Source organism: Saccopteryx bilineata, chromosome 8, assembly GCF_036850765.1.
Source record: "Saccopteryx bilineata isolate mSacBil1 chromosome 8, mSacBil1_pri_phased_curated, whole genome shotgun sequence".
Lineage (NCBI taxonomy): Eukaryota > Metazoa > Chordata > Mammalia > Chiroptera > Emballonuridae > Saccopteryx > Saccopteryx bilineata.
The window spans coordinates 52133039-52149214 of NC_089497.1; the positions used below are offsets into that span (position 1 = coordinate 52133039).

Genomic DNA, 16176 nt, shown 5'->3' on the forward strand with positions numbered 1-16176 from the left:
ACTGTTTCAAAAGGAGAAATGTACCCCCATGTTTATGGCAGCATTGTTCACAACAGTGAAGATCTGGAAACAGCCCAAGTGGTCCATCAGTGGATAAGTGGATTAAAAAGCAGTGGTACATATACACAATGGAATACTATGGGGCCATGAAAAAGAAGGAAATCTTACTTTTTGCGACAACATGGATGGACCTGGAAACTATTATGTTGAGTGAAATAAGCCAGGCAGAGAAAGAAAAATATCATATGACCTCACTCACTTGAGAAATCCAATGAACAATGTGAACTGAGGAATGGAATTGAGACAAAGGAGAGATCAAAGGGACCAGAGGAAAAGAGAACAGAGGGAAGGCGGATGATAGGATGGGATAAACCTGAAGGGAAGGGGGAGGGCGCTATGGGGAGGGGGACAAGGGAGATGTTGAGGGGAATAAGGGGGAGGGGAGGATGCATTCGGGGCAACACTAGAATCTATGTAAACACAATAAATTAAAATCAATTAAAAAAAAGAAAAAGGCCCTGGCCGGTTTGCTCAGTGGTAGAGCATCGGCCTGGCGTGCGGGGGACCTGGGTTTGATTCCCGGCCAGGGCACACAGGAGAAGCACCCATTTGCTTCTCCACCCCTCCCCCTCTCCTTCCTCTCTGTCTTTCTCTTCCCCTCCCGCAGCCAAGGCTCCACTGGAGCAAAGATGGCCCGGGCGCTGGGGATGGCTCCTTGGCCTCTGCCCCAGGTGCTAGAGTGGCTCTGGTCACGGCAGAGCATAGTCCCCTGGTGGGCAGAGCGTCGCCCCCTGGTGGGCGTGCCGGGTGGATCCCGGTCCAGCGCATGCGGGAGTCTGACTGTCTCTCCCCGTTTCTAGCTTCAGAAAAATACCAAAAAAATAAATAAAAAGAAAAAAAGAAAAAAAAAGAAAAAGGACCAAGTATAAGAAAGTACTTGCTAAATATTACTATTAAATATTTTTATTACACAATGTTTTTTCTGAAATATGAAGAAAATACTAATCTAATCTACAGGACTGATGGGGGGTATTAGAAATATCTAAAAGTTAACTATGATAGCTAAAAGGTCCAGGGTTAAAGATCCAGAAAGCCATAATTAAGGTTGTAAAAAAAAATTTATTCAAAACTATCAGTTAAGCCTGATCTGTGGTGGTGCAGTGGATAAAGTGTCAACCTGGAATGCTGAGGTCACTGGTTCTAAACCCTGGGCTTGCCTGGTCAAGGCACATATGAGAGTTGATGCTTCCTGCTCCTATCCGCCACCCCTTTCTCTCTCTCTCTTCTCTAAAATGAATAATGTCTTAAAAATATTTTAAAAAACACAAGAAAACAAAAACTATCATTTAATAAATGAATAGAGTAGATTTGGTATAGACTTCGGATTCAGAAAGCATCTACTGAATGTTTTCAAAACTGGTGTAGTTCTTTCATGATTATGAGAATAAAAATATATTTTCAATAACAATTATGAAGCAGGTGATATATTTTTTCATCTTTTTATAAAAAGCAAAAATTAAGTAAACATTTAAAAAATTTAATAAAAGGAAGTTACAAAGTATTAGCAGTTGTATCACAGTAATTACATAAACATCTACATCTTGACTCAAAGTTAAAAAGAAAAATACAGGCTAAGTGAAAAACAACCCAAGACTCCAAGGACTATAGCCTAGTGAGAGAGAAGCCCAGGGAGTGGGTGGTGGTGACCGCAGGACTGGAGTGGGGGCGAGTAGTCCACAGCAATGGCGAAAGACTTCTCTCCACAAAGGATGGGGCAGGATAAAGAGTTCCGGAGCCCTGACCTGACTGTGGCCAAGGCAAAGTAATCCTAACAGCTTCCTGGGACTACTCCCACTCCTGACCCAGGCCTAAACACACACACAGCAACCAGAGCAGGGAGTTAGCAAAATTACCCCACAAAATAAAGTGGCAGTTTGAAGTAGAAAACACTTAAAAGGAAAGAGAATATTGTGGCCTGCAAACTATGCTGTCAATTATGTCAACACATGCTAAAGAACTTCCACACATTCTTACTTCTGCAAGTATACCCATATTTCTGCAGGGCTTCTACAATCAAAGACTGGGAGCCCCGCATCTGACTCAGCCCATAGACCTGTACTAAACCCCTAAAGCGGGAGAGATGGAGGCAGCAGCCTGAATACTTCTAGGATTCTAGGAATGCTTCCTTCAGGTAATCAGCTTTGTGTCTCCATCTGCCTCACCAACAAAAGAATGCAGGTAAAAGGAAAGAAGTTTTATACACAATCTATGCTTCTAACCTACTCCAAACCAGCCCAGGCGCTGTTTAAAGGCGCAGGAGAGAGGGCATAGCAAACTTGGTGAGTAGAAAAACAGTGAGAAGGCTGCTCGTCTGTGTGCCAAACATACCACTTCTCTTGAGCAAATCTTTTGGCTTGAATGCATAAAATACTCAACACTCACAGGGACCTCTTTTGAGAGAAAGAGACAGTAAAGGAAAAAAGTGCCAGGGAAATTCTAATTTGTGATCTTTCCTCAAGAACAAATTATTACTACAATTAAAAGGAACATACTGACTTACCTGGAAAATATCTGTCTTGTCTTCAAATAGATCGACGATATATTTATAGTCAGCATAAGCCCAGAATTTGGAATAATCATAGTCTCTAAATGACCCAGAAATACTACAGTGGTCATAGTTCCAGGTCAGAAACTCTTCAAGTGTAGCTTCTACATAATGACATGTAGTTTCAAACTGAGGAACTGCAATGTAAAAGAACCCAACTTCAAATGTATATAGAACAATTTGAAATTTTTTTTCTTAAAAAATAACAATAATTTCAACCAAAAATGTTAATTATCATTTAATTAAATTAATTTTGTACCTGCTATATCATTTAAATTATTTATAATACTCACAATACTCATGATTAAACATAAAAGAAAAAAACATCAAAGTGTCTTTCAATAGATAGTTGGATACAGTACATAAATACAATGGAATATTCCTCAGCCAGAGAGCAAAGAAAATGACTCCCCCTCCTAAAAAAAAAAAGAAATAAAAACGCTTATGAACATGGACAATAGTGTGGTGAATGCTGGGAGGGGGTCTTGGAGGAGGGTAAGGGGGCATACATAGTGAGGGACGAAGACTTGACTTGGGCGGATGAACACACAGTGTGTCGTACAGATAATGTGCTGTAGAATCGGGCACCAAACCTGTATAATTATGTTAACTAGTGTCACGCTAATAAATTCAATTAAAAAAAGATAAAATATTGACACTTGCAACAACATGGATGGATCATGAGACTATCATGCTGAGTGAAATAAGTTAGAGAAAAAAGAGTCAAGAACCATATTATTTCCCTCATATGTAGGATATAAAACTGAAAAACAGACAAAAACTCACAAGCGCAGACAATAGTATGATGGTTACCAGAGGGAAAGAGGGTTGGAGGGGAAGCATCAAACAGTAAAGGGGGTCAAACAGATCGTGATGGAAAAAGATTTGACTGGGTGGTAACACACAATGCAATATAGAGATGATATAATATGTACACTTGAAACCTATATAATTTTATTAACCAGTGCCACACCAATAAATTTAATAGATAAATTTTTTAAAAGACACTATAAAATTAACCATTCTTTTTCTTTTTGTTTTTTAAGTGAGAGGCGGAGAGGCAGAGACAGACTCCTGCATGTGCCCTGACGGGGATCCACCAGCAAGTCCCCTACTAGGCCATGCCATGGCCATCTGGGGCTGCAGCTCCATTGTTCAGCAACCGAGCTATTTTAGCACCTGAGGCGAGGCCATGAGCCATCCTCTGTACAGGGTCAACTTTGCTTGAACCATTCGAGCCATGGCTGCGGGAGGAAGAGAAAGAGAGAGAGAGAGAGAGAGAGAGAGAGAGAAATGAATGGGGTGGGGGAGAGGTGCAGAAGATGGGTGCTTCTCCTGTCTGCCCTGACCAGGAATCGAACCCAGGATTTCCACACGCCAGGCCGACACTCTACTACTGTGCCAACTGGCCAGGGCCCCATTCATCTTTAAATAAAATAAAATAAAATATTCTAAATTAAAAAAAAAAAGATATGATTTTAACCTTAAGATTAAAGACTACTCTTACTGTTGGCTGATTCAGTTGTTAATCCAAAAGCTTTTCTGGGAAAAAAAAGGTTTATTGAGCCAAATGCTAGCCAGAAAAAGAACCAAGACCTGGAGCATGCAGTCTAATCCAGAGAAGACAACTATCTCCTGTTCTGGGATTGAGGAGGCTCTTTTTATTTTTTTATTTTTTTAAAAATTTTCCAAAGTGAGAAGTAGGGTGAGCAGACAGACTCTTGTATGTGCCCAACCAGGATCCACCCCGCATGACCACCAGGGGGCGATGCTTGGCCCATATGGGGCGTTGCTCCACTACAATCTGAGCCATTCTAAAGCCTGAGGCGGAGGCCATGGAGCCATCCTCAGCACTCAGGCCAACTTTGCTCCCGTGGAGCTTTGGCTGCAGGAGGGGAAGAGATAGAAAAAAGAGGGGGAAGAGTAGAGAAGCAGGTGGGCGCTTCTTCTGTGTGCCCTGGCCAGGAATGAACCTGAGACTTCCACACACTGGGTTGACGCTCTACCGATGAGCCAACCAGCCAGGGCCTGAAAGGACGCTTTAATGCAAACAGTTTGGGGAAGAAAGATGTAAGATTTTTTGAAAGAATTTACACTGGTTGTAGAGATAAAGGGAGTGGGAGAAGGTGAAACAGGGCTAGTTCTGGGATAGGTGCACAGTATATAAGGAAGAAATGTATGCTCTTTAGGATTGGCTGTGGGCAACAGTCTGTGAAATTCACGTGTCAGCAAGATGTGGGGGCACCTGGTGGTTGGGGTACCCTATATAACGGAGGAAACAGCCTTCTGGAAATTCAAAGTTCCAACATACATTCAGGAAGTAAGCAGTCTTTTGTGGGTTCTGCCTTGGCAGTTAACTGATTGACCTCCCTTGTCTCTTCCTTCTACCCTCCAGCCTGCTATAATCGAAGACAACTCAGAGTTTTTTTCTTCTCACAGTAATCAAATGAAATACTTTAGTATCAAATTCTCCAAGATCTGTGAGGTCTAAACTATTTTCATTGTAATACTATGACATTATTTGCCTTTTTCATTCTCATTCTCTTACGAGTTTTCCAGAGGCTAAATGACATGTATTGATGTCACTGCTTTGACAGCTAGCAGAATATGTGCTTATGTTCTCATATTTTAAAATGTCTCCATTTTAATTTCTAATATAGTGTCACTAGATATAACCCATCAACAAGAGCTTATTGGGGTACTTGATATTTTTTATGTGTAAAGGGAACCTCAAGCCAAAAAGTCTGAGAACCATTCTTCAGATTAAAAAAAAAAAGGCAACACAAAAGCCTTCTGAAAATTTTCTGACTTTATGCTGTATATATATCATACACAGCTATTCAAAATCATTACGCTGACAACAGCAATTTAAAGTCTGTTCGTTTTTCATGAACTCATTTATTTCAAAATCATTTATTAAGTACCTAATTTGTATCTAGTACTGTGCTCAGGCTTATGGGAACATAAATAGATAATACTCTTGTGTTTAGAATATATTATAATTAGACATAGATAAAGCTTTACTCAGAATTATAGGGAATCTGAGGCATCATATAATTAAAGGCGGTATTTTGTACCACAGGCACACAGGAAAAGGCAAAGATGAGGGTTGATCAGAAAAGTTTAGAGAGGTCCATTCACAGTGGTTGGTTATTATGGGTATGGCTTATTTATACATGAACTATTCTGCTAAACAGTGATGAAATAAAAATTATTTGCAATTAGCAGAATATTTTAAATGCACTATAAGAAGTTAATATTCAAGAAATCTAATTATGATCTCCTTTGCAAAGCATCAAACTGTTCAAGAGGGATGTGTATTTAATAAGTCAGCACAATGCTTGACACACAGCAGATGCTCAGGAAAGGGCACTGTTATTAGTACTTATTATAATTCATTCATGTATTTACTTGGGGCCCTTTTAAGAGTTAGCTGAATTAGTAATAAGAGAAGAATATTTAAACTCTTCTCTCAACAGCTTTTCCCTTTTCCCTCCATTTCTCCCTGAACCGCTTTGACTATGCCCATCATCTCTCCCACTTCCTCTCCTTTCCCTACAGCTCAGAATGGCAGAGTAGTAGAGGAGAGAGTCATCTTAATTCACCTACTTTACTTGTCACCTGACTTTGAAAAGCAGGAAAACTTAACTAGGGTACATTTATCTAACAGATAAAAATCTGCATACTTAAGAACTTATTTAAATTTGGTAAGTTTTGAGAAGTATTTAAAACACTGCCTGGCACACTGTAACCCATCAATATGCAGAAGCTTTTATTATCATCAATATCATCAAGAATTTACAAGCAAAATCCCCTATGATTTCTACAAGCAAGAAAGCTGCACGGTGCTGGGAAACAGGAGTCATTCCAGCTTGTAAGCTCCACGCTGGAAGACATTACACTCTCTTGTGAGTTTTCACTTCATGGAATTCAGTCCAGCTGACCCAGCTGAACACTGAACTCACTGCTGGGTGGACTGGGTAAGACTCGTCAGTGACGGCCAGTTTTCACAGGCATGTCTGCACTGCAGCTACATGAGGGCACTTCGTTTCTGTCACAGCGAGTTCTGTGCTTAAAAAAGGGAAAATCTAAAAATGCAAAAGTTACATGTAAGAACTGTTACTGTCGGGAATACTATAATGAATGGGAACAACAGGCTTTTTCATCTACATCAAGATTTCAAAATGGAATCTGTACATTCCTTCCTTGTAGTAGCAGCACCAAAGGTACTGTTTTCATTCTGGTATCATGATAATTTTTCTGGATAGTACAATTGTTTTTTTTTCATTTATTCTATGCAATGGAATTATCCCTTTCTAACTTTATTATTATTGCTCTTTCATTTAACACCAAAGTAGCCTAGGCAGCTGCATCTTTCAAACTATTTACTGTCTAAATATTAAGTAGAAACTCAACTGAGTTCAGAATTTAGATATAGGGTAGTACAAACTGAGTTTAAAGGGGAGTCCTAAACCTAACCTGTGGTGGCGCAGTGGATAAAGCGTCGACCTGGAAATGCTGAGGTCGCCGGTTCAAAACCCTGGGCTTGCCTGGTCAAGGCACATATGGGAGTTGATGCTTCCATCCCCTCCCCTTCTCACTCTCTCTCTCTCTCTCTCTCTCTCTCCCTCTCTCTCCTCTCTAAAAATGAAAAAATATATAAATTAATTAAAATACTTCAAAGGGGAGTCCTAAAACATTTTTTGCATAGTAGGGAAACAAATACGTCTCCATTTTGTTAGACTTCATCATTTTACAAGTAAGAAACACTGAATGAAATGTGGGTACTGAGTAAGACTTTTGATCATGACTACTCCCTATCTACAAATGTTTAAGGTTATTTCTAAAACTGCTTTCAAAATTTCTGCCAGCTGAGTGAGGTATATATAGCTGAGCACATATGTTGGCAAGTGAATTTGATTCACAATGGTTTCAAAGAGCTATGTGATGTCACCTGCTTCCTAAAATAAACTAAAAGATATATTACATTAAAATCTAATTATTATTATTATTTTAAACATTCTTTTTGTTGTTGTTGTTAAATTAGAAAAAGGGAGATAGTGAGACAGACTGCCACATGTACCCCGACCAGATCCACCTGGCAAAGCCCGTCTGGGGCAAATGCTTAAATCAATCAGGCTAATTTTAGCACCTGAGATGATGTGCTTGGACCAACTGAGCTATCCTCAGTACCTGGGCCAATGCTTGAACCAATCTAGCCACTGGCTGCAGGAGGGGAAAAGGGAGAGAAGGGGGAGAGGGGAAGGGAGAGAAGCAGATGGTTGCTTATTCTGTGTGCCCTGATTGGGAATCAAACCCAGGACAAAGCCGACACTCTATCCACTGAGCCACTGGCCAGGGCCAATTTCAAGCATTCTAAAAAAAGTATAACCAAGACCAAAAAGCAAAAATAAGTAAGTAAGTAAGTAAATAAATAAATAAATCCAACAGAATGAAAACAAAGTTATCACTGCTTATAAAATTATATACTTATCTTCCTAGAAAACCCATAATAAACTAAACTATATACAATGTTAAGTGGCTAAGTAAAAAAAGAAATACCAGAACAAATTATATATTTATGCACCAATCACAACTAGTTAGAAAAATATAATAGACTAAAATAATTCCTTCAAAGCTACAAAAACTTTACAATATTTTCAAAAATTTTTAGAAGAATATGAAAACTCCAAATCTTTTTAATGAGAGAGAAAATAAATTTAATAAGAAAACATGCTCTTGTGTAGGAAGATAACAATAGTATCACAAGGTAGATTTTATTCTTATAAAATTGATATAAGTTAATTCCTTTTAAATTAACTTATAGAGCTTAATGAATTTTCATTTTAGGCCCTGGTTAGCTGGCTCAGTGGAGAGAGAGTCAGTAGGGGAAAAAGGATTATTCAGTAAATGGTACCGAAATAAAAAGGTATTGATATTTCCAACTTAATTATTTGGAAAATAGAAAACACCACATACCAAAGTAAATATGAAATGAATAGAAAGTAAAATGTAAAAAAAATTCATTAAGCTCTTAAAATATTAGAATATTTATCTTTTTCAAGATACAGAAAAAATTTCTAAATAAATTAAGATTAAACATGTTAATGAAACATTACTTGATTTGACTATATACAAAAAGGTAAAAAATGTGAAGCAAAATCAAAAGGCAAACAATAAGGTGGGAAACACAGTGTAACCACACAGAAACTGAATTTCTTGAACATGATCCTTTCTCCTTTCTGTCTGTCCATTCCCTTTCTTATTGGTTAAGCCAGTGGTTCTCAAAGTGTGCGTCGTAGAAGATTTCCAGGTGCACCCTATGATATTCCAGAGAAATATGTGCCTGTTGGGGACCAAAAAACCAACAGGGTTTTGGAGTTTAGATTTTTGGTGGACAGAGGTATGGGGAAATGGCAGTAAACTCACCTCACCCCCCACCTCACTTGCCTGATTAGGTTGCAAAAGGCTGTTAAGCTGTGGTGCTGGATTGTTTACACTACCCCTGATGTCCCCTGGAAAGAATAGAGGCAAGTTTCTATCCTTTGTTTGGTATCAAGTTAAGATGATATGTATGGTGAGGGTTTTCTGCACTCAACACACATTAAAAGAGAGGAATTCTTCAATGTATTGATGAGGAAATGAGAGTTTGCCTTTCAAATATATGCCCAAACATTAAAGAAATAGCTAAGACACATCAGGCTCATGTTTCTCATAAACACAAGAATGAAAAAACTTAACACATTCATGCCGGACCTGCCGAAATTACTAAATCTTACAAAGAATGTATCTATATATATATAAAAAGATAATTTTTGTTGTTTTTTAAATTTTTTAATCCCTCTTTTTTTACAAATTCTAAAACGTATAACTCAAAAAATGTAACATAAAAATATTTTTTAATGTCAGAATAAATTTAATTTTGTCGTATTTACTTCGTTTAATTACCATAAAAGCACATTTGGACTTTATATTTTTTTCTTTAATATTTGACTTAATTATTATGACATATTTCTCAGAAATTTGTATATAGTGAGCTTACAATTATTTGTAGGATTTTAAATGCTCCCCGACTTCAAAAAGTTTGAGAACCACTGCTCTAGTGATTGGTTAGGGCCAGGTTATGGAGTAGTTGATCTTTGTAAGAGGTCTTGATATTAACCATGGCATAATTCTGCCTAGTTTTGTGAGGGAGTGGTCAGTAGGGTCCCTCTTCTTTCATGGGCCTGGGGCTGAAACACAACTGAGGTCAAGATGTATCTTTAATTTGACCAAAACTCTGTTTCTGTAGTCAACAGATCTGAGGCTTTATTCTTAGACAGTTTGATGCTGACTTGGAGTCTGATGTTTTAAGGGCTTAACTCATACCTGAATGCCTGAGGCAGCGGCAGAGGGGGTGGTGGACCTGCAGACAGACCACACCTGGGGAACACAGAGGCCACACCCACTGGACTCCTGTGGCCACACCCTTTTAATACACAGACAGAATGGAAAGGCAGAGAAATGCACCCAAATGAATCAAGAGAAATCCTCAGAAAAGGACTTGAATGAGTCAAAAATAATCAAATTATCAGATGCAGAGTTTAAAATAATGATTGTTAGGATGCTCAAAGATCTTAGAACAGCAATAGATGGACATAGTGAGCACCTAAATAAAGAGATAGCAAATATATAAAAGGACATTGAAATAATAAAAAAATCAGTCAGAAATGACAAATACAATATCAGAAATGAAGACCACAATGGAAGGAATTAAAAGTAGGATGGATGAAGCTGAGGATCGAAACAGTGAGTTAGAGGACAAGATAAATGAAAGCATTGAAGCAGAGCAGCAAAAAGAAAAGAGACTCAAAAAGTCTGAAGAAACTCTAAGAGAGCTCTGTGACAACATGAAGAGAAATAACATCCGCTTCATAGGGGTTCCTGAATAAGAAGAGAGAGAGAACAAGGGATAGAGACTTTGTTTAATCAAATCATAGCTGAAAACTTCCCTAAATTGATGCAGGAAAAAGTCATACAATTTCAAGAAGCACAGAGAATTCCATTAAAGAGAAACCCAAAGAAATCTACACCAAGACACATCATAATTAAAATACCAAAGCTAAGTGATAAAGAAAAAATATTAAAAGCTGCTAGAGGAAAAAAGGCTATCACCTACAAAGGAGCCCCCATAAAAATGACATCTGACTTCTTAACAGAAACACTTGAGGCCAGAAGAGAATGGCAAGAAATATTCAAAGTAATGCAGAACAAGAGCCTACAACCAACACTACTTTATCCAGCAAGGCTATTGTTTAAAATTGAAGGACAAATAAAAAGCTTCCTAGACAAAAAAAGACTCAAGGAATTCATTACAACCAAACCAATGCTGCAAGAAATGTTAAGAGGCCTATTGTAAACAGAACAAAGGGGTAAAAGAACATAGTAAAAGAGGAAGCTAGCTTTAAAGAATAAAATGTCAATAAACAACTACATATCAATAATAACCTTAAATGTAAATGGATTAAATGATCCAATCAAAAGACATACAGTAGCTGCGTGACACATCTCAAAACAAAAGATACACATAGACTAAAGGTAAAAGGATGGAAAAAAAATATTTCTTTTTCTTTTTTTTTCATTTTTCTGAAGCTGGAAACAGGGAGAGACAGTCAGACAGACTCCCGCATGCGCCCGACCGGGATCCACCCGGCACGCCCACCAGGGGCGATGCTCTGCCCACCAGGGGGCGATGCTCTGCCCATCCTGGGCGTCGCCATGTTGCGACCAGAGCCACTTTAGCGCCTGAGGCAGAGGCCACAGAGCCATCCCCAGCACCTGGGCCATCTTTGCTCCAATGGAGCCTTGGCTGTGGGAGGGGAAGAGAGAGACAGAGAGGAAGGCGAGGCGGAGGGGTGGAGAAGCAAATGGGCACTTCTCCTGTGTGCCCTGGCCGGGAATCGAACCCGGGTCCTCCGCATGCTAGGCCGATGCTCTACCGCTGAGCCAACCGGCCAGAGCCAGAAAAAAGTATTTCATGCAAATGAAAATGAAAAAAAAAAAGCTGGGGTAGCAATACTTATATCAGACAAAATGGACTTTAAAACAAAGGGTATAGTAAGAGATAAAGGAGGTCACTACATAATGATAAAGGGAGCAATCCAACAGGAAGATATAACCATTATAAATATCTACGCACCTAATATAGGAGCACCTAAATATATAAAGCAGACTTTGATGGATAATAAAGGGCGAGATCAACAGCAATACTATAATAGTAAGGGATTTCAATACCCCACTAACATCACTAGATAGATCCTCAAGAAAAAAAAAATTAACAAAGAAACAGCAGCCTTAAAGGACACACTAAATCAGGGGTCGGGAACCTTTTTGGCTGAGAGAGCCATGAACACCACATATTTTAAAATGTAATTCCATGAGAGTCATACAACAACCCATGTATGTTACGCATTATCCAATAAAAATTTGGTGTTGTCACAGAGGAAAGCTGTGATTGGCTCCAGCCACCCGCAACCATGAACATGAGTGGTAGGAAATGAATGGGTTGTAATACATGAGAATGTTTTATATTTTTAACATTATTTTTTTTATTAAAGATTTCTCTGCGAGCCAGATGCAGCCATCAAAAGAGCCACATCTGGTTCGCGAGCCATAGGTTCCCAACCGCTGCACTAGATCAACTGGATTTAATAGATAACTTCAGAAACTTTCACCTTAAAGCAGCAGAATATACATTCTTTTCAAGTGCTCACGGTACATTCTCTAGGATAGACAACGTGTTACGGCACAAAAGAGGTCTCCACAAATTTAAGAAGATTGAAATCATATCAAGCATCTTCTCTGATCACAATGGCATAAAACTAGAAATCAACCACAACAGAAAAACTAAAATATACTCAAACACATGGAAACTAAATAGCATGATATTAAATAACTAATGGGTTAACAATAAGATCAAAGAAGAAATTTAAAAATTCCTAGAAACAAATGATAATGAGTATACAACAACTCAAAATTTATGGGACACAGCAAAAGCAGTACTGAGAGGGAAGCTCATAACACTACAGGCACACCTTAAAAAGCCAGAAAAAGCTCAAATAAACAACCTAACTCTGCATCTAAAAGAACTAGAAAAAGAACAGCAAGTAAAGCCCAGAGGTAGTAGAAGGAAGGAAATAATAAAGATTAGAGCAGAAATAAATGACATAGAGACTAAAGAAACAATACAGAGGATCAATGAAATCAGGAGGTGGTTCTTTCAAAAGGTAAACAAGATTGATGAACCTTTAACCAGAATCACCAAGAAAAAAAGAGAGAGGACTCAAATAAATAAAATTAGAAATGAGAGTGGAGAAATAACAACTGACACAACGGAAATACAAAATATTGTAAGAAAATACTATGAAGAACTGTATGCCAAAAAATTAGACAACTTAGGTGAAATGGACAAATTCCTTGAAACATATAATCTTTCAAAAATCAATCTGGAGGAATCAGAAAAATCTAAACAGACCAATTACAACAAATGAGATCAAAACAGTTATCAAAAAACTCCCAACAAACAAAAGTCCTGGGCCAGATGGCTTCACAGGTGAATTCTACCAAAATTCAAAGAAGAACTAACTCCTATATTTATCAAACTATTTCAAAAAATTTAAGAGGAAGAAAGACTTCCAAGCTCCTTTTATGAGGTGAGCATAACTGATTCCAAAACCAGGCAAAGACAACACAAAGAAAGAAAATTATAGGCCAATTTCCCTGATGAATTTAGATGCTAAAATTCTGACAAAATATTAGCAAACTGGATCCAGCAATACATAAAAAAAAAATCATACATCATCATCAAGTGAGATTTGTTCTGGGGAGGCAAGGATGGTACAATATTCATAAATCAATCAATGTGATTCATCACATAAACAAAAGGAAGGAGAAAAATCACATGATAATTTCAATAGATGCAGAAAAAGTGATAAAATCTAGCACCCATTCATGATCAAAAACTCTCAGCAAAGTGGGAATTCAGGGAACATATCTCAACATGATAAAGGCCATCTATGAAAAATCCACAGCCAACATTATAATTAATGGGCAAAATGAATTTTATCTGAATTTAAAAAAACACAATTTCTTTAGTAAAAACTCAGAGGAGTTGCTCACAACCAGAGACTTTTCACTTTCTCTTATTTCTCTGCTTACAAATCAACTTGCAAATGTCAAATTACTGTGTCTCATCTATGAAACAGGATAATAATAGTACCATTCTAACAGAGTTTGAAGAAGATTAAGAGAGCTAATACGTATAAAACATTCAGAACAATCCATGACACAATAGCTCTCGGTAACTGTTAGCTATTAGCAGTATTATTGTATTTGGAGTCCAACCATGATGGGATAAAAGCACTATTCCTATTTCTTCCAAATTATTGTTGTCAATGAGTGGAAGATTTATTTGATTGCAATCAAGAAGTAAAAAGCATAAGCTGACTTTTATGTGGCTGCTGATGGTCTAGCATTTATTTTCAAAATACAGTAAATCGTTTGGTCTGTGATTAGAATGAGATGCCAGAGTTTCGGGTATATTAATTTTGCTTTACCTGTTGTGGGAGTATAAGGAAATTCTAGACACCAAAACTCAAATGATTCTATGAGCTCTGTTAGAAGGTCAACATAAAAGAAAGAAACGTGGAGAAGCTGGGTAATTTTTCCAGTTCCGACACAGGTATTAATAAATATTTATAGAGCCCTTGACAGCAATACTGAAAACACTGAATTTCTAGACTACCAAACTTACCCATATTTAAATATAAGTTAAACACACATTCTAAAGCCCGGCCATGGCTATGGACTCCTTTAGATTAGAAACAGCACTATTTTTTCTTTTAAATTAACTATTTGTAGAGGTAACAATAATTGCTTTATTGGACTATAACATAAAAATCAAAACATTACAAGTCCTCAGGAAAGAAGGAGCTGACAAAATCTAATTGCTTAAGAGAAGGAAGAAAAGCCTGCTTTATATGTATTTCACAATTATGCAGTGTATTAGAGGTCAGGCAGCTGATAAAGCAGAGATAAAATTTCAGCCAAGACTCAGCACTATAAATAGTGCCTGAAGTCATAGATAAAAGGACACATTCTACATGAGTCAAAAGTGGGAGCCAATATTAGATTAGTATTGGTCTTTTTCAGTTACACAGGAACAGAAATAATAGCTCAGTAATACATATTTATTAAGTATCTACCACACACGCGAACAAAAACATTTTATATGAAGTTATAAGCTATAGGTTATTCTTTAAAAAGAATCTTAACACAAACTGTCCTTCTAAAACTTCCATTAAAATATTCCCTATCTGCAAATGGTCAAAAAGAGAAACAGAAATAAAGGATTTTCTAGAGATAAAGAAACCACTGCTGGGAATGTGAAAATGCTATTGAAGAGACATTATTATTATGATTACTTATGGTTCTACCTGTATCTGTGTTTTTCAATCCCATCCGGAATCGTATCTGCTTGCCATGAAGGATCTCAGAAAGGTGTTTAGCAGTCCAGTGTTGTGCTGGCCAGTCAAAAACCATATTATAGAAGATTGCAGGTTGCTGTAAGGACATGATAATTTCTTTTGCCTTCTCTGGCGTAAAAGGTTTGACATGCTCATCTAGGGAGAGAAATAAGTAGAACAGATATAATATGATAAAAATAGCCAATATTGCTTTTATTATGGCAAATCTTTTTATGTAATTACACTGTATTTACACTTCAGTTGTTACTGTTCATATAAATATTTAATCTCAAATATCAATAATTTTAAAAAAATTTATTGATTTTAGAAAGAGAGAGAGAGAGACGGAGAGAGACAGAAACATCGAACTGTTCCTGTATGTGCCCTGACCAGGGATCAAACCCACAACCTTTGTATATCAGGATGACGCCCTAACCAATCAGAGCCAACTATAATTCTTAAATGATATTACTTATTTTAAATTTTTTTTTCTTTTTTTTTTTAATTTTATTTATTCATTTTTGGAGAGGAGAGAGAGAGGGAGAGAGAGAAACAGAGAGAGAGAGTGGGGGAGGAGCTGGAAGCATCAACTCCCATATGTGCCTTGACCAGGCAAGCCCAGGGTTTCGAACCGGCGACCTCAGCATTTCCAGGTTGATGCTTTATCCACTGCGCCACCACAGGTCAGGCTATTTTAAATTTTTAATGTTAAAAATTATTTACAATTTTCAACATCAAAAATGTTTTTAAAGGTTTTCCAAGTATTTATTTAAAATTAAAAAGATGCAATTTTTTGAAAGTATTATTTCCTAAGTAGAGGATTATGAAATGCTAATAGAAACTACCCTAGAACATGCCAAAGAGACTACTAATTAAAAAAATATATACCTGACCTATGGTGGCACAGTGGATAAAGCATCAACCTGGATTGCTGAGGTCGCTGGTTCAAAACCCCGTATTGCCTGGTCAGGGCACATATGGTATGGGAGTGATGCTTCCTGCTCCTCCCCCCTTTTCCCTCCTCTCTCTAAAAATGAATAAATTAAAAAAAAATACATCAGTCAATGG

At 37.5% G+C, this 16176-nt stretch overlaps 1 protein-coding gene across 1 annotated transcript in view; it reads right to left on the reverse strand.

Moving 5' to 3' along the window:
- The window catches only part of HSPBAP1 (HSPB1 associated protein 1), a 72710-nt gene that overhangs the window by 45005 nt on the left and 11529 nt on the right, over nucleotides 1–16176 (reverse strand). Inside the window, exons 2-3 of the mRNA XM_066241640.1 lie at nucleotides 15079–15264; nucleotides 2561–2742 (exon numbers count right to left, since the gene is read on the reverse strand). Of these exons, the coding sequence (XP_066097737.1) occupies nucleotides 2561–2742; nucleotides 15079–15264 (368 nt within the window). The remainder of the gene's footprint in view (nucleotides 1–2560; nucleotides 2743–15078; nucleotides 15265–16176) is intronic.